Source organism: Zalophus californianus, chromosome 7 (assembly GCF_009762305.2).
Source record: "Zalophus californianus isolate mZalCal1 chromosome 7, mZalCal1.pri.v2, whole genome shotgun sequence".
Taxonomy (NCBI): Eukaryota; Metazoa; Chordata; class Mammalia; order Carnivora; family Otariidae; genus Zalophus; species Zalophus californianus.
The window spans coordinates 55,871,027-55,894,932 of NC_045601.1; the positions used below are offsets into that span (position 1 = coordinate 55,871,027).

The 23,906-nt window shown below is 37.6% G+C and overlaps 1 protein-coding gene across 6 annotated transcripts in view; it reads left to right on the top strand.

Moving 5' to 3' along the window:
• The first annotated feature begins 1,712 nt into the window (after window positions 1-1,712).
• HACE1 (HECT domain and ankyrin repeat containing E3 ubiquitin protein ligase 1) overlaps window positions 1,713-23,906 on the top strand; it is a 100,671-nt gene continuing 78,477 nt past the window's right edge. For 2 of the 6 annotated variants that reach the window (XM_027602685.2, XM_027602686.2), the window contains exons 1-5: window positions 1,713-2,027; window positions 7,460-7,514; window positions 8,845-8,934; window positions 9,686-9,790; window positions 14,427-14,502. In XM_027602685.2, the coding sequence (XP_027458486.1) occupies window positions 1,952-2,027; window positions 7,460-7,514; window positions 8,845-8,934; window positions 9,686-9,790; window positions 14,427-14,502 (402 nt within the window). In that variant the 5' untranslated portion in view covers window positions 1,713-1,951. Of the gene's footprint in view, window positions 2,028-3,816; window positions 3,875-7,459; window positions 7,515-8,844; window positions 8,935-9,685; window positions 9,791-14,426; window positions 14,503-17,204; window positions 17,224-23,906 lie in introns of those variants that run through there. The other 4 variants (XM_027602688.2, XM_027602689.2, XM_027602687.2 and 1 more) reach the window with 3 other exon arrangements.

A 23,906-nucleotide genomic window follows, 5' to 3' on the forward strand; every position in this document is an offset into this window, starting at 1 on the left:
TCATGACCTGAGCCCAAATCAAGAGTCAGACGCTTAACCAACTGAGCCTCCCAGGCTCCCCGAACATTTCTATCTTTGTAGAAAATTCTACTGGACAGGAGGTGATAATCCTGTAATAGTACTGTAGCTTCATACACCTTGGAGCTATTTAAGAGACTGCATCATGTTGCAGAATTTAGACCTGACAATCTATAGCAGCATTCTTCCAGCATCTTCTGCTCCTGTGTAGAAGAATGACCAGCATGGGGAACAATGCCCCCTATGGAGACTATTGGGCAATCCTGCCCCTGTACCCAGACTTTCAGGCTTGATGCCCACCAGACACTGGAAATAATTTATATGGAGTAACAGCTTAGGGAGTGGTAGTGATAACAGGCACTGAGGTTTTAACTTCTCTACAGTAGTGGTCTTGATCTGAATGGTAATGGGGAGGCCAAGAAAGGCTAAAGCATTTCCATTTGAAACGGAGTTGCAAAGGGTTGGGCATGACCCAGACTGGGCTGTAGCATTTGGGATTCCTTTGAAGCTTTGACCTCCCAATCTTGTTAGACTGGTTTAGGTCTCATCTGAACTAACTAGTTAGGAGGTCTGCCCTGAGCCTGTTGCAGTGATGACAAAAGTGACCAATAGCTGCAGTCTGAAACTGATTTAGGTTGGCACTGGCAGGGAACACCATGCCAGCTACCATCTGCCCTTGCACATCCTGGATGGGCAGGTGAGATTCTCTTGGTCAGCCAACATATATCAACACACATGTGCCCATTCATTGCAGGAACTACTTTGCTTCTTTGAAGGAGAAGCTGAGAAAGTCCAAGCTCTTTGCTTCTTTATTACTTCAACATCCAAGAAAATTCCTCCCATAACTTTTCATCGTCAGCGTGTAGCCAGGTTTGTATTTACCTGGATTGGATTCTTTCATGTTTCAGCTGCTCAAATTTGTTTTCACCTTGGTTTATTCTCAACTTCTGTGCAGAGCTGACAAACACGATTTTTCCCCACTGATTTCCTCATAATTCATTTCTTCCACACTTTGTTGGTATTGTCTTTTGCAACTCACAAAGTCAAAGTCTGGATTCCCCACTGGGATCTGTTATCACCTTACGCTTCGGCACTGTACCAAAGAAACCAAAATTTTCTTTCAGGGTGTCATCATCTAGATCTTCCTTAAAGTTTCTTCTTTTTGTCAGGTGGTAAGTATGGGAGTACAAGACACAAGACAGATTGGTGTTTTGCCCTCATGAAGTCGCCCAAAAGGGGAGACAGATAATTAAGCTACTTGCAGTGAGAGAAAATGTGTATTCTACATTGCATTTGTTTGAGTTTATTCTTTTTTAAGTTTGACATATAAAAATATACTATTTCAGCAGTTCATGCATCTGGAAAACAAATGTACCCAAACTAGAATGAAGAGGAGGATGGATTTATTTTAAGAACTGCAAAACCCCAACCTGCTATATAAGAGAGTGACAGAATTAAAAGAAGCTTCTCCTCTCCTGTACAACTTTGGCGGGCCGGAGAGGGCGTGGGCCAAATCCCTCCACGAACTTGAGGGTACGCCCAGTCTCGGCTTCGCTTCCCGCACTCACCTCTCTACCACGGCGTCTGAGTGGTCAGAGCGCGGAGCCACCCGCGCACCCAGCGTGGCCCCGCCTCAGGCGCGCGAGTCCGCCGGCTCTGAACTACTGTTCCCAGAAGGCCGTGCGAAACCGGGAGGGAAGCGGCGGCGGTGGCAGGAAGGGCGCGAGCGGCAGCCTCGGGTGTCCCGTCAGTGGTCGGTCCGGCAGTCCCCGACCCCCGGCGGAGGACGCGGCCTCGAGCGGCCCGTGCAGCTCCGGGCGTTAGTCGGGGCGAGCCGATCCCTCCGCCCGCCGAACGGGCCGGGGGCGGGATGTAGGGGGCTAGGCGCGGAGGCCGCCGGCGCGGCGGAGTGGGCGCGGAGGGCGCGCCGAGGATGGAGAGAGCGATGGAGCAGCTCAACCGCCTGACGCGCTCGCTGCGCCGCGCGCGCACAGTCGAGCTGCCCGACGGTGAGCTGGGCGAGGGGTTAGGGGTGTCTGGGGCAGCAGTGGCGTGGCAGGGGCGGGGCTCGGGCTGCGGCGATGTCGGGTGGATAAACTAACCCAAAGCCGAGAAAACGCCCACATTTACTTCCTTTAGCTAGGGGGGGCCAGGCTGGAACCCCTGGCCGCCCCTCGACCGCCGCTCCCACCCGGGGAGGTGGGAGTTTGCTGGAGGGTCTGGGCTCTGCGGGCCCGCGTGCTGGAAGAAGCAGGCAGATGTCTCTCCCTACTGTCGATCTGGGGTGTTGGCAAAGGGGCAGAAATACCAGTCGGATGGCGGAGACCCGGATTCAGAAAACACTACAGTTGTGGGTCATTGTACAGTCGTTGCTAGCCGGGGCTAGAGAGATGCACCGAAAGTATTTCTGTTTTAAGCTGCAGAGCGGGAATTAAGGAACCTTTCTTTTCTTTTCGGAAATGGAGAGTACTGTATTTTGATATTTTGACAATAAACAAATAAAAGGGTGTTAAATATCAAGTATGTACTCTTAAAGTACTGTGCGTGTGTATATATATACACTTTGAAATTATGCCTGCCTGTCTTCATTCTTCATTTATTCATCAGACACAAGTGTGGGTTGGGTCCCTTCCACAAAGAGAAATAAGGTATGATCCTTGTAGTTCAGGAATTTTAGTTCATTGTGCCAGGGTTGCTTTAGAACGGGCGAAGGAAGCACTAGCGATAAAGAAGGTGAGAAATAAAGCCGTTTCGTTTGCAGCCTCACGAATTCCTACGTTTTAGTGGCAGCGGGAGGTGGCCTTGCTGCCTCTAGGAGGCTTTCCGTTCCGTTTGCCCCAGTGAGAGAAAGGGTAGGAGGTTAAGGCTGGTGATTTTTTTTTTTTTTAATGCATTGTATTAGTGTATCTTTAACTTTTCAAAACTTTCTTTGAATTGCTGCTGGAGAGGTGATTTGTAGGTTATAGGAGACGTTAGGAGAGAGCCATCTAATAAATGTGGGAATGGGAACTTTGTGGATATTTTCATGAAAAAATTTCCCCCTAGTCTCTATTTAGGATTAAGAATAGGGATGATTTGTGTGAATTTCTGAAAAATAATTTTCTACTTGGTACTTTGCTAGTATGAAGTAGTTGACTGAAAATAATTATGATTTTAGTAACTATAGACTTGAACTTCTACGTTCTATGTTTTCTTTCCAACTTTTACCTTTGAGTCCATTTCTTAAGTGCTCTCCTCATTCATTTTCCACAAATTATTGGTATAGGTTAGTGGAGAACACAGCGTGCAGTTTCATTGACTTGGCAATTGTGTTGTTTAGTTTATATCCCACTATCTTTTACAAAAATATGGTTTAGAAGACCTTGGTAATGTTTCCTGGTCTTAAAATTAAGTAATATATTTTCATTGTAGAAAATTTCAAGAGGAAAAATTCAAAAACCGGTTATTCTACCATTCAGTAATAACCAGTGTTAGTATTTTATTTCCTTCTATTACTTTTTCTGTCTTTCTCTACCAAATTAAGATCATACTGTACATAGTCTTTTATTTTGCTTTTAGAAAATGTCACTTTTTAAAATATCTTTAAATATGCCTAATGACCTTGCAGCTTTTCATAGGATACATGTAAAACAAATACTGAATTTAATTTTTGTTTTGATAATAGATTTTATGAGGAGCAGCTTTGTAGTTTTTAAGTCTTAGTCTTTCTCTAAGTCTCTTTCCTTAGGATTAATAAGTGGAAGAAGAATTACAGATCTAATTATGTCAACATTTTTAAAGCCCTGAGTATCAACCTCTCAACTTACTTTTTAGAAAGTTCCACCAACAGTCTTGAGAGTCCCTGGAAACTAGAATAGTAAGTAAAAATGAAACATTTTCCCATGTTGCTAGGCAAAAGGGGCATCTTGGCTTTCATTTGTTTTTTTTTTAATTATAATGAATTTGCTCATCTTGTTCCTTTAATTTGTCTTAGTCCCTAAGTTCTGATGGATCTTTCTTTTTGAATTCTCTGAGATTCGCTCTTTCAAGTGCGTATGTGTTATAAAAATCCAGATTGTTGTGCTTGCATTTTAAAGACTGCACAAAAGTTCTGAGATCTCTCTAAATTTAGAAAATATTCAGATACTTATTTTGCCATGTTAGAGTTCAGTGATTAATGAGCATCTGATTGGAACACATTATTAAGGTTAGAAAGTTTTTAATCAGCTTTTACTCTAAAATTAACTTTGTTGCATAGGATTAAACTGCAGATTTGACTGACTGAATTGGATTCTGGTAGAGCACATTTATATTTCTTTGGGATGATGAAAACCTGAGTATTACCACTAAGTATAATCACTAAATAATGGAGTGTAAGCTGTTGAGTCATCCTAGGCAGGGCTAACATAGGAATATTCTTGTGAGAGAGGAAGTGAAGAGAAATAAATTACTCTAGGGATCTGGATTCTCAGTGGACTTTAAAAATTGGTTTATATTGTTTGATTATGTGGAAGAAATAGTCTTAAATTACTGAATTTACAGTGAGTGTAGCTTGTTTCATAAGATAATGGAACTTGAACCCATCTTAGCATATATTTGAATGATGATTAGGGTGATAATCAGTTTTTAAAAAATTGTTCCTATTTGATGGTTTAAAGAGAAATAGTATATGTTATAATGAATCTGAGCTCCCTGTTCTTCAAGGTTTTCCTTTTAATTGTAGAGTTCTGGGACTTTATCAACTAATCAAATGGCCAACATACCTGAAAAAGTGAGAGATTAAACTTTTTTTTTTATCACTCTGAAAACTTTAATTATATACCTAGTTCTTAAGGTGTCTTCCTGAGCGTGGAGAAGGAAGCAAGTGAGGAAAAATTTTATTCTCTTCTTTCATAGTATGCCTTTTCCTGGATAGTCTCCTTCTAGCATCGTAGTTGTGCTTATATTTATTTCCTCATACCATTTGGTGTATGTGAGTTATATTTTTATAGGGTTATATGTGAATTAAAAAGTGAGATCTATATCTAAATTTTGTCTAAATAAACACCCTATTAAAACCCATGCGAAGCTTATGCTCACTTAAAATTATGCACAAACTTGATTTATAAGTTTAAATTAAAAATAAGGGTCCTTCCTGTTTATGACTTTGCTTATTATGGAGAGACTTAATGAAGTTGTCATGGTTTGGAAGTTCAGATGTTTATTGGGCCGTGTATCATATGAGAGAGAAAAAAAATGTTGCCATGCCCAGGGAGGCTTAGTGCAGTATTTTTCAACTGCTAGTGGTGACTCACCGGTAGTTAATGAGAACAATTTATTGCAGTCAGCATTTTAAAAAAGGAAATAGAAGAGAATAAAACAAATTAGAGTGTATGGCACATAAAGGACCAAGTATTGTATTGTAGACCTTTTGGTTACTATATGTAGTATACTGGGTGTACTGTAAGATTTTTATTGTGTGGGCTCTGGAATCAGCCGGGTTTGAATTCAAGCTTAACGACTTAATGCCACCATCACACAGCTTGTTACTTAATTTAGTGCTCAGTTTTTTCGTTTGTAAAATGGGGATGATAATAGTACCTACTTCATCAAGTGGTTGTGAGGATCAAAGAGATGATGCATGTAAAGCGTTTAGAACAGTGCCTGTGTGATAATGGTTTAAAACGTGGGCTGTTAGGACAAGGATTTTTTTTATTTTGTATCAAAAGAGTTGTTGCATCTGCATGCTGAAACTTCAGAATAGTTCTAGGACTAAATTGCTTTTCATGGATGTACTTACAAATAGTGAAGTAATGAACAAAGATGTGAAGAAATGTTGATAACTTTTTTCCTTCTTTTTGGTGTATATATTTCTAAATATATAAACTGCTTTCTTCAAACATAACCACAATACTATTGGTAGAGCCAACACAAATGACAATGATTTTTATTATCATCAAGTCCCTATTGAGTTTTCTTCTCTCAGAAACATCCTCTTAACAGTTGATTTGTTTGGATCAGTACCCAGAGTCCACATATTATTACTTGGTTGATCATCTCTTAAGACTCTTTTGATGATAACAGTTCTTTTTTTCTTCTTTTGATAAAACTTTTTATTTTTAAGTAATTTAAGACTTACAGAAAAGTTGCATAAATAGTACACAGTTCCCATGCATCCTTCTCCCAACTTCCCATAATGTTCACATTTTGTTACAACCATAGTACACTTATCAAAACTAAGGAATTAACATTATCATAATACTATTAACTGCATTACAGACTTTATTAAAATTTGATGAGTTTTCTCACTAATGTTCTTTTTCTAATTTAGCATCCAGTCAAGATACTACATTGCATTTAGTCGTCCATGTTTCCTTAGCTTCCCCAAACTGTAATAGTTCTTCAAACTTTTCTTGTATTTAGTGGCCTTGAGACTATTTAAGAGGACTGCTTGGGTATTTTTGTGGAATTCCCCTTAATTTGGGTTTGTCTGATCTTTTTTCTGTTCTTGGTGGATTGTATCAGAGGCTACATGATATTACATGATATCAATATGTATTATATCTGGTGATATTACCCTTTATCAGTTGATCAAGATGGTATCTGCTGAGTTCTCCACTGTAAATTTACTGTTTTCCTTTGTAATTAGTATTTTGGGGAGATACTTTGATACTATGCAAAAACCTTTTTTCCTCCTAAAACTCTTTAATTTTAGCATTGGCATTAATGTTTTAAGAATTGTTAGAGTTACTTCTCTGTAAATAACTTAAAAAAACCCATAAACCTCTAAAATGCATTGAATTGAGATGACCATTAGTAATATATAAAAATAAATCCAAACAAAGCTGAAATTTATATAAGTATAGTCTAAATAGATATTGTTGACTTTTAACCTTTTCTTTTGGATCATATTTCTGTGAACTTCATAAAAGACATAAAGGAAAATGTGCGTAAGTGTAAAGTAATGTGGAAAAGTAAGATTTTAATGCTGTTTTGTAAAAGCTTCTAAAATAATTCCCTTTGTTATAATATTGTAAGAAGCAAGTATTATGTATGTTTAATGTTTAAAAACTATTTTAGTATATATATCTATAATCGCTATGTGTGCTTAAAATTCCCCCAAACTACATGTAAGTTTGATAAAACATGAACTCGGTAAACACTTTTTGGAAGTAAAAGAAGTTTCTGTTGTTAAAGCTACAGAAAATACTAGGTCTCATTTTCCCCATCAAATCCAGAAGCTAGGCACTTAGGGGATGATGTAAAGGGGTCTAGCATTAGGATAAGAAATTCTGCATTGTTGCAGATTTTGAAATGCCTCTGGTATTCCACACTATCTTTAATCTTTCTCCTCTTCTCACTTTTTATATGGAATTATGAAAACTCTGAGGTAGTTTTAAGTTTCACCCTTTGGAAAAACATAGGACATAAATTCTTTTTCAGTTTTTTGTTTAGTTTTTGTTTTGTTTTGTTTTTTACTCAGATAATGAAACTGCTGTTTATACATTAATGCCAATGGTTATGGCTGATCAACATAGGTGAGTGCCTATTTCAAATTTATGCTTTTTGTATAAATATAAAAAAGAAGGGCGTCTGGGTGGCTCAGTTGGTTAAGCATCCGACTCTTGATCTCAGCTCAGGTCTTGACCTTCACACTGCATGTGGAGCCTGCTTTAAAAAAGAAAGAAACAAAACCTCCTAAAAACTAAAAAAAAACAAAAACAAAAACAAGAGAAGTATGAATTTACCCTATGTTGTATACATATACATGCACAAACACAGTTTGGACATAGATGTTGTCCTGGGACATGTTATTTAACCTCTTTTATAGTTTATTGTCTGTGAAATAAAAACCAAGATTTTCTAAGATCCATCTCAACTGTAAAATTCTATGGTAAGAGATGTTCTGAATGAATTATCAGATATTAAGTCAGTTATTTGGTCACTGACAGAACAACATTGTGATGGTTTCAGTTAGAGATCACTACTGATCTTTATTGCAAAAGGTTAGGGCCGATGGACAGCTAACTTCCTAATGTTCTGCTTTGATGTTCTTTTTATTGATATAGTGTGGACACTCTTTACAGGGCGCATATGAGATATAGTTATCTGGCTGGGTGATGAGATGTTTATACTTGTAGCAGGCAGCTCTGCTGTGGTTAGTCATTGAGTAGTTAGTATAATAAGGTGACAAGGAAACTTTTGAAACAAGTTTAAAATATAAATAATTTTTTGCTTTAAACTTCCTGTGTGATACAACTAAAACATGTTTAAATCTGATTTTTCTTAATTGGCCAAAATTAATATAGGGAGGCTATACTTTTTGCAAGGGGAGCAGGTAGCCCAACTCTCTTTGTTTCTCAAGAATCTAGGGAGAACTGAAGCCAACTTCGGTATCTTCAGAGCAGATATAGATCAGCAGGTGAGGAAACCTTCAACACCAGTTTATGGCTCAGTGCAGTTTTTTTTTTTTTTTTTAAGATTTTATTTGAGAGAGAGAGTGAGAGAGAGACAAAGAGAAAGAGCACAAGCTGGGGGAGCGGCAGAGGGAGAGGGAGAAGCAGACCCCCCACTGAGCAGGGATCCCGACGCAGGGCTCCATCCCAGAACCCTGGGATCATGACCTGAGCCGAAAGTCAGACACTTAACTGACTGAGCCACCTAGGCACCCCAGTGCAGTTGTTTTTTGGATGAAACTGTTGGCTACCATGCTATGCTTAGATTGTAGTGCTTTGTTTTTTGATTGACCTGGGACAGAACTTCTTGGATAATTGGTTAGAGTAACTAAAGGGCAATTAACTCGAGTTACTATGTTTTTTAAAACTTTTTTTTTAACATACCGATTCTTTTAATTTTCTTTTGGCTTAGGTCTGTTTCTGAGCTACTATCAAATTCAAAGTTTGATGTCAATTATGCATTTGGACGTGTGAAAAGAAGCTTACTTCACATTGCAGCAAAGTAAGGAGGAGGATATTTTGGATTAAAGTCTGGTCTAGCACAGTGATCAGTAAGCTTTGGATCAGTGTTTTCCCACAATAGTTATGGGAAGAGATGAGAACAGACTGCTGAATGGTTCTTTATTCTGTTTAGAGCATAGTATGCTGTGTTTGCATTCTTTTTCTAGATATGTCAACCTTGAGATCAGACTCAAGTCTCACATCTACTGTCTTAGCTTGTTCTAGGTCAGAGCAGTAGGTTGTCTTTCCTGGATGTACTTGAGAGGGTACATTCACTGAAAATTTTCTCTCATCCTACCAGTATGAAATTTTATATGTTAACTGCACATGAAGCCATTGGCTTTACATTTTTTACTTAGGTATAAGAATGATTTTAATCCATAATCTTCCAGTATGTAATCAGTCAATTAATTGATATCTAACTTCCTTTCAGGACTTAGGTAGATATGTTAAAATTAATTTTTCATAATAAATTTGGCTTCTGGAAGGCCAAAGAATTGAGAGTACTATGTGGTTTCTTTTATGTATTAATACTTTATTTTGCTTTATTTGAACATCTCAAATACTTCATAGCTTTCATAGTAGAATATACCTTCTTGAAAGTAGAGGATATTTAATATTTATGACAGAAGTTAAATCAAATTGTAGGTTAATAACGGACCTTAAAAATGTGTTTAGTAGAGCTTTTTGTTTTTTTAATTGAGGTATGTCAACTGACGAATGTATCTGAACTGTTTTTAATATTGTTTTAGTTGTGGTTCGGTGGAATGCTTGGTCCTGCTATTAAAGAAAGGAGCAAATCCTAACTATCAAGATATTTCAGGCTGTACGCCCCTTCATTTGGCAGCTAGAAATGGGTAAATATTTTGTCCCTTGAGTAACTTAAGTTGTATTATCAGTTATGACTGACAGTATTCAAGGCTCTCTTGATTTGGTGATTTTTTTTGACCAATATTTGCCTTGGGAAGAGGGTCGTGGGTCATTGTATTCAATATTTAAATAACTATCATATTTAACAATTGTTTACTAATATTTCTTCTTGAAAATATACTTAAGTTCATTTTTACTTGTATTATAATGATATTTTATTTTCTAAAAAGCATCATTGTTACCCTCTTTGTTTTGGTGTCCTTTTTCCTGCTCATTCTTTTTCATATCTATTTCCATACCTTATTTTCCAAATCGCTTGTTCAGTTAATTTTATTAATGGAATTAAAGACAGAGTAAATATACCCAGCTTATTTATATCTTTTTGAGAATGGGCTATACTGTAGTAAGCTTTCTAAATTAGGATAGCTTACTCCTTTCAGTACCAAAACTTATTTTTCCTTTTAATTATGACAAAAAGTTTTCTAAATAAATAATGTATTTACTACCCTTTCTTTTGAAATTTTTTATTAAATAATTTTTCCCCTTATAAAAGTAGTATTTCTAAAATGTAAATATATTTTTGCTTTTTCCTGATAACTCTGATGTTCATTATTAACATCTTTATGTTATTCTATGCTGGTTTATTTTACTTTTTTAGAGATTTATTTATTTGAGAGAGAGAAAGAGAGATGCTTGAGAGATAGAGTGGGGGTAGGGGCAGAGGGAGAGAATATCAGACAGACTTCCTGCTGAGCATGGGGCTCTGTCTTAGGACCCTGAGTTCATGACCTGAGTTGAAACTCAAGAATCAGACACTTAACCAGCTGAGCCTCCCAGGTGCTCCATTCTGTGGTATTTTATTTTATTTTATTTTTTATTTTATTTTATATTTTTTTAAAGATTTTATTTTTTTGAGAGAGAGAGAATGAGATAGAGCATGAAAGGGGGGAGGGTCAGAGGGAGAAACAGGCTTCCCGCTGAGCAGGGAGCCGGATGCGGGACTTGATCCCGGGACTCCAGGATCATGACCTGAGCCAAAGGCAGTCATTTAACCAACTGAGCCACCCAGGCGCACGTTGTGTGGTATTTTAAACCCTACTATACTTTTTATGGCTTTTTTTCTCCCTTATTTTTGAGAATTTCAGATGTCACATCTCTGTGTCTGCTTCTACTTACTATTTTTTACCTTTTTTTTTTTTTAAAGATTTTATTCATTTACCTGACAGAGAGAGAGCACACAAGCAGAGGGAGAGGGAGAAGCAGGCCTCCCACCGAGCAGGGAGCCCAGCTTGGGGCTTGATCCCAGGACTCCAGGATCCTGACCTGAGCCGAAGGCAGATGCTTAACCAACTGAACCACCCAGGCGCCCCTATTTTTTTATGTCTTAAAATTCTGTTGGACTGAGGGGTGCCTAGGTACCTAGGCTTAATCGGTTAAGCGTCCAACTCTTGATTTTGGCTTAGATCATGATCTCAGAGTCCTGGGATCGAGCCCCACATTGGCCTTCACACTCAGCAGGGAGTTTGCTTGAGATTCTCTCTCTCTCTCTCTCTCTGTCCCTCCCCTGCCCCCATCTCCCCCTGTTTCTTGTTTTGACCTGAGATTCTAGGTAGTTGAGGGAGATGCCTAACTGAGATATGGGGCTAAAATTGTGTACTGCATCATTCTGAGACCAAATTTTTACATACAGGGATTAAAGTGGAACCGAAAATATAAGAACCATAGTGATATCTAGGTTGGATGGGGGAAAAGGCATACTCCTTTGACCCTGTTTGGTCTGATCCAGTTTCTGATTTAGCATGTGAAGCAGTTGTCCACTGTTCTGATAGGTAACAAGGTAACAATGTGCTAATTAAACAACTATTTTTATAATAATTAGCCACACTGGTGTTGTTTGTAGGGTGTCACACCCAAGGTCATAGATCTTGTTGAATTCATTCCTTGCTGAATTGATCTCAGTTCTAGATACATTATCCCAAGGGTTGGTAGACTAGTGACAAATCTCTTTCAAAAAGTTACACATAGAAAAATATCTCAGGGGCGCCTGGGTGGCTCAGTTGGTTAAGCGACTGCCTTCGGCTCAGGTCATGATCCTGGAGTCCCAGGATCGAGTTCCGCATCAGACTCCCTGCTCAGCAGGGAGTCTGCTTCTGCCTCTGACCCTCTTCCCTCTTGTGCTCTCTATCTCTCATTCTCTCTCTCTCTCTAATAAATAAATAAAATCTTTAAAAAAAAAAAAGAAAAATATCTCAGTACTCTAGATCAACGACTGTAAGTGAAAGGAGAGATTGGTGCACGGTGGGGATAAAATGTCTATTGCCATTGTAGTCAGACTTAAGTCATTTAGGAGATCATTACTTTTTTTTTCTAGCTTTGTTGAGGTATAACCAACAAAATTGTAAGATTTTTAAGGCGTACATCATTATGATTTGATAGACATCTACATTGTGAAAGGATTCGTTTCATTTAGTTAGTAAACACATCCATCACTATCGCCTTACATATTTATCTTTTTTTGGGTGGGGGTGTGAGAACATTTAAGTTGGAGACTGTTATATTTAAAGGTGAAGAAATATGACAGAAATTGCTTGATTCACATGGCAAGTCAGTGAGGAGAGAAGAAATAAGAAGAGTTTGTAACCTTAACATGATATCCAAGTTGGATACCTTTCTGTTTCTATAAAGGTTGTGATATTCAATACTTGACTGTTTTAGTCTTTGTTTTGGGGTGCCTTGTACAACTTAGAGTGGCTCCATAAATGTTTGCTGAGTGGCTTGAGTACATGTTACTCCCTGTAGCTTCTGATGTTTTCAGAAATAGCTTTTTATTATAATTTCTTTATGAGTCCAAATTTGTCTAGGCTGAAGCAGAAGTCACAGGGGACTTATGCCCCTTTTGCTTGTCCATCCGTTTTTGGGAGTTTGTTTTTTGTTTTGCTCCCTCAGTTTTACTGTTAGATGAGTAGTAGAATTCTCCTGGCCTGCTTTATCACTCCTCTCATTAACCGGTAGTGCTGGGTGCGCTGGTACTGAATTGCCCTCCTTCCCAGTAGAAGACCCATTGAGCTACCACAGAGCACTAGGATGATTTGCCCCTATATCATTTGGGTTACCATAAGCTTCCCATAATTGTTGCAATATCTGGGCAGGAAAATAGTTGCCTCCTGTACGGGAGGATCCAGTGTTGCTCATGATTATATGAGATTGTTAAAAAAATAAAAGACTTCAGAATTGTTTTGTATTCTTAGGTTGCATGTTTGGTCAGATTTGAAACTTGATTTTTTTCTTTATATTTTGGGCTAGGTTGTGACCTCATAAAGGACAGAGCCCATGTGTTAATTAATATTTTAGCTCTAATTCTTGGCAGAATAAGTGCTCATTTAGTGGATTGTTTTGACATCCTGAGATTCTATAAAGTATCAGTAATGATTGTTAAATGAGAAAAAAAGGATACATTTCTCTCATACTGCTCTCTGTCTTTTACAGTTCATTTTTGGTTTGGGAAGCATTATGGATTTTTGCTTTTCTTCAGCAGCTCCCTCTAAACACCTCCTTGGGACTATTTCCCTGGCCCATTTCCACCTAAGTGTTTGTTTTGGCAATAGGCAAGTGGTCTAAGACAGGCTTTTGAAGATGTTTTCGAAATCCAGCAATATGGGTATAGGCACACATATACATATTTTGAACAATGTATTCATTTTAATAGGGCTGTCTGGTCTGTTGTCTCAGGATTATTGAAGATTTATTTCCTGCGGTTTTCAGAACAGTTTATTAGATAAGCTTTATAAATGTTGAACTTAAAAGTTTCTCAGAACTTTTTCTTTCTTTTCTTTGACTGTAATGCTGATTTTAAATAACATTTAATTTCATTTCAGATACAAAAACCAAAGCTAGAAACGTAATTTGTTCCCTTTTAAAAAGATCTTTTCAGTTAATAAAAATTTTAGCTATTAACTTAAAGGATTGAATAATTAATAATCAGTCAATAAAGTTTTATTGAGTTTCATTGAGAGCACCTAGCTATGCTTAATGCTGAGTTTTTTAAAGAAATACACAATTCATGGCATGAGAATTTTTTTTTTTTTAAAGATTTTATCTATTTATTTGACAGAGATGGCGAGAGAGGGAACACAAGCCCGGGGGAGTGGGAGAGGGAGAAGCAGGCTTCCCATGGAGCAAGGAGCCTGATGCGGGGCTCGATCCCAGAACCCTGGGATTATGACCTGAGCCAAAGGCAGACGCTTAACGACTGGGCCACCCAGGCGCCCCATGGCATGAGAAATTTATGATCTAATTGAGTGAATGGTAACACGTACACATACAAACTATATACTATCTATTTTGTTTATAGCATATATAGTATTACAAATGTAGTATATCCATATGTTAATACTGTATATGTAACATATGGTGTATAATATGCTATTACATATACACTGCTACATATTTTTTATATGTCACAATTTTTTCATTTTATTTCAAATGTTAAAACATTTGTTTAAAAACCTATAGATTGATACTTGGCCATCAACTAGTATTGAGTGTAGTCAATATTTCAGTAAAATAATTGTCATTTGCGTATTTTTCTTATACCAGTTATCTCTGTCTCTTTTTTCTTTTCAGGCAGAAGAAGTGCATGAGTAAATTATTAGAATACAGTGCTGATGTCAACATTTGTAATAATGAAGGCCTTACAGCAGTAAGTGCTAAGAATTTATGTGAGAGTTTTAAAATACTTCTAGAAAATAATTTTGAAGGTGATAGTAATGCAAAGTGCAGTACAAGTGTTTCTGCAGGTTACTTCTGTAGAAAGATTTGAGACATAGTTCTCTACTGTATTAAGAGAAGTTATGGATTCGCTGTGTTTCTCCTTTCTCCTTTTTGTTTGTGACCTTTCATTTATTTTGAAGCCTTTTTCCTCTAGCTTTTGTCACAGACTTTCAGGTGATTTTTTAGGAGCATGTCTGCTGTGTTATGAGTTCATTATAGGAGAGCTATTTTTTATTATGTCCTTTAAAATTATTTTAATATGTACATTTCAGAAAAATTGGATGGCTAGGTGGAAAGGAAAAAGGTAATGAATGGAATGATCACTCACTATATCCTCTGCACTCAGAGATAATCACTGTTAATATTTTGGTCTATATCTTTCAGACTTGTTATATCTTACCTAAACTAGTATTTTTATCCATTTTGCTGTCACTTTCTTTTCAAAAATAAGTTAATATATTTTTGATCCATATAGATGTTATTTGGAGGTAGTGTGGGATATTTCTGAAGAGATTGTTGAAATAAAAAATTTTTAAAAATTTATTTTTATTTTAATTCCAGTATAGTTAATATACATTGTTATATTAGTTTCAGATGTACAATATAGTGATTCAAGAGTTCTATACATGAAATCTAAAAATATTAATCATTGTCATTATTTAATGGAGCTTTATTCATTTTAGAAGTAGATATAAAATAGAATTATGTGATTATTGAGAAATTATTTTGAAGTTGTGACAGAAGATGTTAATTTTTTTTTTTAAAGATTTTATTTATTTATTTGACAGAGGTAGCGAGAGCGGGAACCCAAGCAGGGGGAATGGGAGAGGGAGAAGCAGGTTCCCTGCTGAGCAGGGAGCCCGATGCAGGGCTCCATCCCAGGACCCTGGGATCATGACCTGAGCCGAAGGCAGACGCTTAATGACTGAGCCACCCAGGCGCCCCGTGGATGTTAAATTTTATATATTAAATTTTACCTTCCTATATGTGAGGTTACGCATATGTGAATTAAGTGGATGTTGGGAATCCTTTCATGATGCCTATCAAATCAATATGTTGTATCCTTTAAATATCCTATAATTTTATTTGTCGATTATAACTCAATAAAGCTGAAGAAAATTTTTATTAAGTTTTTAATTCTAATTCCAGTATAGTTAACATACAATGTTTTATTAGTTTCAAGTGTTCACTATAGTGATTCCACAATTCCATACATTACTGAGGGCTCATCATGATAAGTGTGCTCTTAACCCCCATCACTTGTTTCACCCGTCCCCCCAGGCACCTCCCCTCCGGTCACCATCAGTTTGTGCTCTGTAGTTAAGAGCCTGTTCTTGGTTTGAAATTTTTTTTTTTTTTTTTTTTTTTACCTTTCTTGGTAGTATTTGTAGATTCTGAATCTTTTAATTTGGGGATAAAGAATATTATTTACATACCATGCCAGTTTTCAAGGCTTTCTGACTAAAATGAAGGTGGGGGTACTGGGCATAAAAAAACTGCTTCTCTAAGATTTGCTTTATTCTCTGTGAATGACTTATTAAAGATAAAGAATAAGCTCAATCGTTATTATATGGAACCTACAATTCCTGTGATAATCTAGATTGTGTTTTATGTGTGTGTGTGTGTGTGTGTGTGTGTGTGTGTATTAAGATTTTATTTATTTTCTTGAGATAGAGAATGAGAGAGAGTACGAGCCGGGGTGCAGAGGGAGAGGGAGAAGCAGGTTCCCCACTGAGCAGGGAGCCTGATGCGGGGCTTGATCCCAGGACCCTGGGATCGTGATCTGAGCTGAAGGCAGACGCTTAACCAGCTGAGCCACCAGGCACCCCGATTTTTTTTATATATTAACAACATAATGCCATCTACTCTATAAAGAAAAACTGTAGAATGAATATTTACAAGATGCTTAGTGATATGGTAGCTACTACTGAGGATTATAAAAGTATGGAACTAACATAGACCTATCCTTAGGACGCTAGTACAGGCAAGATAAGGTGTTCAGTATTAACATAATCTGTTTAATCACATACATTTTTATCTGCTAACTTCTCCCTTTCACTCCTGAACTTCAGGAGAAGTAGAGTAGAAAAGTTTTTTAACTAAAATATTATTAATGCATCTATTTAAAGAGTCAAATTTAAAGAGTCTTCATTTGTTGTTTCAACAGGAATTTCTTGAATACCTACTTTGTGCTAGGCACTTTGCTATTGTGGGGTAGAGCCATGAATATGGTCCTTGTTGTCCCCAAACTTAAAAGGAAGACAGGGAAGTTTTTTTTTCTTTCAAGTTTTTATTAAAGTTCAAGTTAGTTAATATTTAGTGCAGTGTTGGTTTCAGGAGTAGAATTTAGTGATTCATCACTTACATACAACATCCAGTGCTCATCACAAGTGCTCTCCTTAAAGCCCATTTAGCGTATCCCCTCACCAACCCCCCCCAGTTTGTTCTGTGTAGTTGAGTCTTTTATGATTTGCCTCCCTCCATGTTTTTATCTTATTTTTCCTTACAGGAAGACTGGAAAGTTAACAGGCAGTGGTAACACAGGGTAATGAATGTCAACATAGGAGAAGGAGATGCTATGGAAGTCTGGCAGGGGACCCATCCTAACTTAGGGCATTAGAAGAGGCATCCCAGGGACATATCACATGAGGTGAGGCCAGAAGGACAAACAGAAGTTAGACTGGTTAAAGTGGTGGTTGTGGGGTTGGGACAGGGGTGGGGAAGAGAGTTCTGGCTCTACAGAATAGATTCGTGAAGGCTTGGAGGTGAAAGAAGGCATGCTACATTAGAGTGGTGAGCTTAACTGGTGTTTGGGTACCCCGGAGGTTCATGGAGACTTCCCAGAGGTCTTTGGCATAGATAGTTACGGAGATCACTTTCCAGATCTTTAGCTTCTAGATGTGCTTTTTTTCCCCCAAGATGATGTGCTCAAGAACATCCTGCAGTAGAGAGCCTGCCCTTCCAACGTTCACCTTCAAAATCACTCTCCCACTACTTTTTTTTTAAAGATTTTATTTATTTATTTGATAGGGGGAGAGAGAGTGGGAAAGTACAAGCAGGGGGAGCGGCAGAGAGAGGGGGAGAAGCAGGCTTTCCGCTGGGCAGGGAGCCCGACATGGTGCTCGTTCCCAGGACCCTGGGATCACAACCTGAGCTTAACCGACTGAGCCACCCAGGTGCCCTCTCCCACTGCTTTTTTTTTTTTTTTTAAAGATTTTTAAAATTTATTTGGTAGCATGAGCACAAGCAGGGGGAGTGGCAGGCAGAGTGAGAGGGGTAAGCAGGCTCCTCACAGAGCAGGGAGCCCAATGCAGGACTTGATCTCAGGATCCTGGGATCATGACCTGAGCCGAAGGCAGACACCCAACTAACTGAGCCCACCCAGGTGCCCCTCTCCTGTGTGCTTGAGTATTACTAAGGCACAAGGATGGCCTTGGATAGTGACAAGCAAAAGAGCAGTTCAAAGTATTGGTGTCTGCAAAGGCTGTCATTCAGTACCATAAACCATAAAATCGTGGTAGGATTTCGTAGACTTTTCCCTGCCTTATACATATTGCTGTTAGGGGTGAGGTCATTAGACTTAAGTCAGTTTGTTCTGAACTCAGCAAAATTATAAAAGTGAAGAAATGGGAGTGATGGAATATTTGGTTGTTGATGCTGCCTATATCATCCCCCAACAACTGTCAGAGAATTCATTGCCTCTAACGGAGATATACGAGAACAAAGCAAAAGAACATCAGTAAAAAAATACTGCAGGCAATGTTGACTTAATTTACGCAGGTGCAGAATCAGGATGAGACTTGTATCTTACCTATCTTTCTCAGGACAAGGGAGGAAATAGGCAGTGACTGCTAATGGTAGTGGGTTTCTTTTTGGGGAAATGAAAATGTTCTAAAATTGATTATGGTGATGAGTGCGCAACTGTGAATATACCAAAACCACTAAGGTGTATATTTTATTTATTTATTTATTTGAAAGGGAGCGTGAGAGAGAGAGCACATGAGAGGGGGGGTGGGTCAGAGGGAGAAGCAGACTCCCCGCTGAGCAGGGAGCCTGATGCAGGACTCGATCCCGGGACTCCAGGATCATGACCTGAGCCGAAGGCAGTCGCTTAACCAACTGAGCCACCCAGGCGCCCTAAGGTGTATATTTTAAATAGATGGATTGTATGGCATTTGAACTGTATGACATTATACCTCAATAATACACATCTATATTGTGATCCCACCCCACAAAAAGGACATATTCTCTTGACTTTTTCCTCAGGCTCTATAAACTTCTAACTCTGTAGTTAGCTCTTCTCAACTAGATGTAAAATATTGTTTCCTCACATCTAAATAAATGCTAGTATTGCTATTTTTTGATTTTTCAGTTTGAGGCATCACCAGTTGACTTTATGGAAGATAAGGTTATTTGCTCTCTTTTTCAGCCCCACCTCCCCTTATCCCATCATGTATAAGCACATTTCCCTTACACCTTTCCAATATAGTTGTAATTTTAATTAGACCATTTTTCAGTATTTTGATTTGTTAAAAGTTATATACATACTGTTCATAGGCCAAATAGTTTGCTATACTTTTCTTTATTACATAGCATTTTGATTTTCATGTCGTTAATAATGGCATTCTAAAAAAATTGAGATAATTTTACATTCATATGTACCTGTAAGAAATAATACAGAGGAATGCCCTCTATATATTGCCCAGTTTCCCTCAATGGTCACATTTTACAAAAAAATAGTATAATATCATGGCCAGGCTATTTATACTGATATAGTTTGTCTTGTTCCGATTGCCCCAGTTTTACGTGTTTATTTGTACCCAGTTTTGTCTGTGTGTGTCTATGTATAGTAAGTTCTATACAGTTTTATTACCTGTGTATGTCCATGTGTCCACTACTATAGTCAATATTCTGAACATTTCCAACTCTACAAAGATGTTTTGTGTTGTTCTTTGTAACCACACCTTTCCTCCCCTTCACCCCATGCCTAGCCCTTGGCAACCACTAATCTGTTCTCCATTTCTAAAATTATGTCTTTTTAAGAATGTTATATAAATGGAATTATATTGTATGGAACCTTTTAGGATTGGCTTTTGTACATTCATCATATTCCATGGAGATTGACATAGGTTATTGTATGTATCAATAGTTCCTTCATATTGCTGACTGGTATTCCTTGGTGTAGAGGTACCATTGTTTGTTTAACCATTTACCTGTTGAAGGACATCTGGGTCATTTCCTGTTTGGGGCTATCTTGAATAAAGTTGCTATAAATGTAAACAATGTACAGGTTTTTGTGTGGATGTAAAACTTTTCATTTCTCTAGAATAAATGCCCAAGGATGAAATTGCTGGATTCTGTCGTAGTTTCATGTTTAGTTTTAAAATGTACTACCTAACTTTTCCAGAGTGCTTGCAACATTTTATACTCTCAGCAGCAATATAGGAGTCATCTAGTTTTTCAGCATCCTTACCAGCATTTGATGTTGTCACTGTTTTTTATTTTAGCTATAATATGTGTGTAGTTGCTATCTCATTGTGGTTTTAATTTGCATTTGCCTAATTGACATCTTTTCATGTGCTTTTTTACTATCTGTGTATCTTTTTTTTCTTTTCTAAAAGTTTTATTTAAATTCCAGTTAGTTAAGCTACAGTGTTACATTAGTTTCAAGTGTAGAATAGAGTGATTCAGTGCTCATTACAGTAAGTGCACTCCCTATCACCTGTTTAACTCATCCCCTTACCCACCTCCCCTCTGGTAACTGTCAGTTTGTTTCTGAATCTGTCTCTTGGTTTGCCTTTCCCCTCTCCCCCCCTCCCCTTCTCCTCTCCCCCTGTCCCTTCCCCTCTCCCCTTTCTTGTTTTTTTTGTTTCTTAAATTCCTCATATGAGTGAAATCATATAGTATTTGTCTTTCTATGACTTATTTCACTTAGCATTATACTGTCTAGCTCCATCTGTGTTATTGCAGATGGCAAGATTTCATTCTTTTTTTATGGCTGAGTAATATTCTCTTGTGTATATCTATCACATCTTTATCCATTCATCAGTTGATGGACACTTGGGCTGTTTCCATAGTTTGGCTATTGTAGATAATGCTGCTATAAACATTGGGGTGCATGTATCCCTTTGAATTAGTATTTTTGTATTCTTTGAGTAATTTTGCTATCTGTATATCTTTCTATGTGAAATGTCGATTCATGTCATTTGCCCATTTTTTTAATTGGATTACTTTTAACTCATGAGCTATGAGAGTGCTTTATATACTGACAATATGGATCCTTTATCAGGTATGTGATGTGCAAATATTTTCTCCAAATCTCTAGTTTCCCATTTTAATTCTTTTTTTTTTAAATTTTATTATGTTAATCACCATACATTATATCATTAGTTTTTGATGTAGTGTTCCATGATTCATTGTTTGCATATAACACCCAGTGCTCTGCCATTTTAATTCTTAATAGGATCTTTTGTATAAAAGTTTTCAGTTTTGATGAAGGCCAATATATCAGTTTTTCCTTTTATGGATTATGCTTTTGGTATCAAGTTTAAGAACTCTAACTCTAGATCTTGAAGATGTTTTCAGGTTTTTTTCTAAATTTTTATTATTTTATACTTTACATCTAAATCTGTGATCTATTTTGAGCTAATATTTGTGTAAGATGTGATGCTTAAGTTGAGGTTCATTTTTTTTTTTTAAGATTTTATTTATTTATTTGTCAGAGAGAGAGAACACAAGCAGTGGGCGTGGCAGGCAGAGGGAGAAGCAGGCTCCCTGCTGAGCAAGGAGCCTAATGTGGGACTCCATCCCAGGACTCTGGGATCATGACCTGAGCCAAAGGCAGACGCTCAACCAACTGAGCCACCCAGGCGTCCCTTTTTTTTTTTTTTTTTGGCTCATCAAGTCCGCTTAGTCGAGCACTGTTGTTGAAAAGTCTGTCCTTCCTGCATGAAATTGGTTTTGCATCTTTCTCAAAAAAAAATTATATGGACTTTTTTCTGGGTTTTTAATTCTGTTTCAGGGATCTATGTGACTGTCCCTTTGCCAATACCACAGTTTGGATTACTGTAGCTATATACTAAATAGTAAGCCTTAATATCTGGTTGAGTAATTCCTCCCACTTTATTTTTCTATGTCAGGATTATATTAGCTATTCTGGTTTCTTAGCCAGAAATTTATAGATAGAATAAACTTATTTATAGGATAAACTTGACTATGACCAGAAAAACCTTGCTGGGATATTTACTGAGATTGTATTAAATGTATAGATCATTTTGTGAATTGATATCTTCACTGGAAACACAGTATGTCTCCTCATTTGTTTAGGTCTTTGATTTCTTTTTGTAAATGAAATTTTACCTCTTGTACTGTTTACCATACAGATCTTGTGCATGTTTTAAGTGTATATATATAGCTAAGTTTCATTTTCTTTGGAGCAATACTGAATAGGATGTTTTTAACTTTGGTTTCTGCATGTTCACTGATAGTTTGTAGAAATGCGATTCCTTTTTTGTGTGTTTATCATGTATTCTTGTGACCTTGCTGAACTCAACTTATTAGTTCTAGGAGTTTTTTGTAGATTCCTTAGGGTCTTCTATGTAGATGGTCATGTCATCTGCAAGTAGAGATAATTTTATCTTTTCCTTTCTAATTTCTAGGTCTTTGTTTCTTGTCTTACTGCAGCTTAAATTTTTTTTAAAACTTTTCTAAGTACTTATTATTAATTCATTGTGAAACTTTACCTGAGCTTTGTAAATATCCTCTTGATAAGTATTCAGTGTCTTTCATCTTCTTGATTAATCTTGAAAGGAGTCTTTTATGGAGACTTCTGTCCTCTCTAAGCTGGTTTGGGTGATTTCTAGGCCTCCTTCACAGTTTTTGTTTGGAAAGTCTCTTTACCATCATTCCGGAGATTACTTTTGCCTTTCTCTTGTTTTGGGTTCTTTTTTATATGGATTCTGTGTCTGTCTTTGCAGATAACTATTCTGTCACTTTGCTGGAGCACATTTTCCAGTAGTTAACTGACAAAGAGTTAATGGGAAGTAAATTCGTTTATACTTTGCATTACTTGAATTTTGAGTCTGATTATGTAATCATTAATAATAAGTTAGCTGGTAATAAGATTCTGGGCTGCACATTGTTTTCCCTTAGAATTTTGAAAGCGTTGCTTCATTGTCTTCTAGCTTTCAGTTTTGAAGTTTGATGCCATTTAGATTTTTTTTTTTAAAGATTTATTTGAGAGATGGAGAGAGTGTTTGCATGGGGTGGGGGAAGGGCAGAGGGAGAGAGAGAGAAGTCTTTTTTTTTTTTAAAAATACTTATTTATTTGACAGAGAGAGGGAGAGAGCACTAGCAGGGGGAATGGCAGGCAGAGGGAGAGGGAGAAGCAGGCTCCTAGCTGAGCAGGGAGCTCTTGGGCTCGATCCCAGAACCCCTGGGATCATGACCTGAGCCGAAGGCAGCCGCTTAACCAACTGGGCCACCCAGGTGCCTGAGGGAGGGTTTTAAACAGACTCCTCACTGAGCACAGGGAGGGATGTGGGGCTCGATCTCATAACTATGAGATCAGGACTCAAGCCAAAACCAAGAGTCAGATGTTTAACTGACTGCACCACCCAGGTGCCCCACCATTTAGATTCTTGACTCTTTATGAAACCTGTTGTGTTTTTCCTTTTTAGAAACTTATTGAACCTACTTTGTCTTTTTTTTTTTTTTAAGATTTTATTTATTTGAGAGAGAGAGAATGACAGATAGAGAGCACGAGAGGGAAGAGGGTCAGAGGGAGAAGCAGACCCCCCCGCTGAGCAGGAAGCCCGATGCGGGACTCGATCCCGGGACTCCAGGATCATGACCTGAGCCGAAGGCAGTCGCTTAACCAACTGAGCCACCCAGGCACCCGAACCTACTTTGTCTTTAGAGTTCTAAAATTTCAGGGTTATAGGTCTGGGTTGGGTTTAATTATATCCATTTGGCTGGGTAACACTGAGGTGTTATCATCCTGGAATGTAATGGGAACTCAGGAAAAATTTTTGTAAAATACTTCTTTGATGATTTCAATCTTCTGTTTTGCCTGTTCTCTCCTTTTTGAATTCCTGTTATTTGAATATTGGACCTCTTGGGCTAACCTTTTAATTTTCTTACCTTTTCTCTTGTTTCTCCCATTTCTTTGCCTTTATGTGCTTCTTGGGAGGCTTCCTCAATATTCTCTTCTAAATCTTTTTTGAGTTTGCATGTCTCTATCAGAGTATTAAGTTCAGGAGTTTGTTTGCTTTTCATTGTCCTTTTAAAAAAATAATAGCCTGTTCTTGTTTGAAGGATGCAGTCAGTATGTTT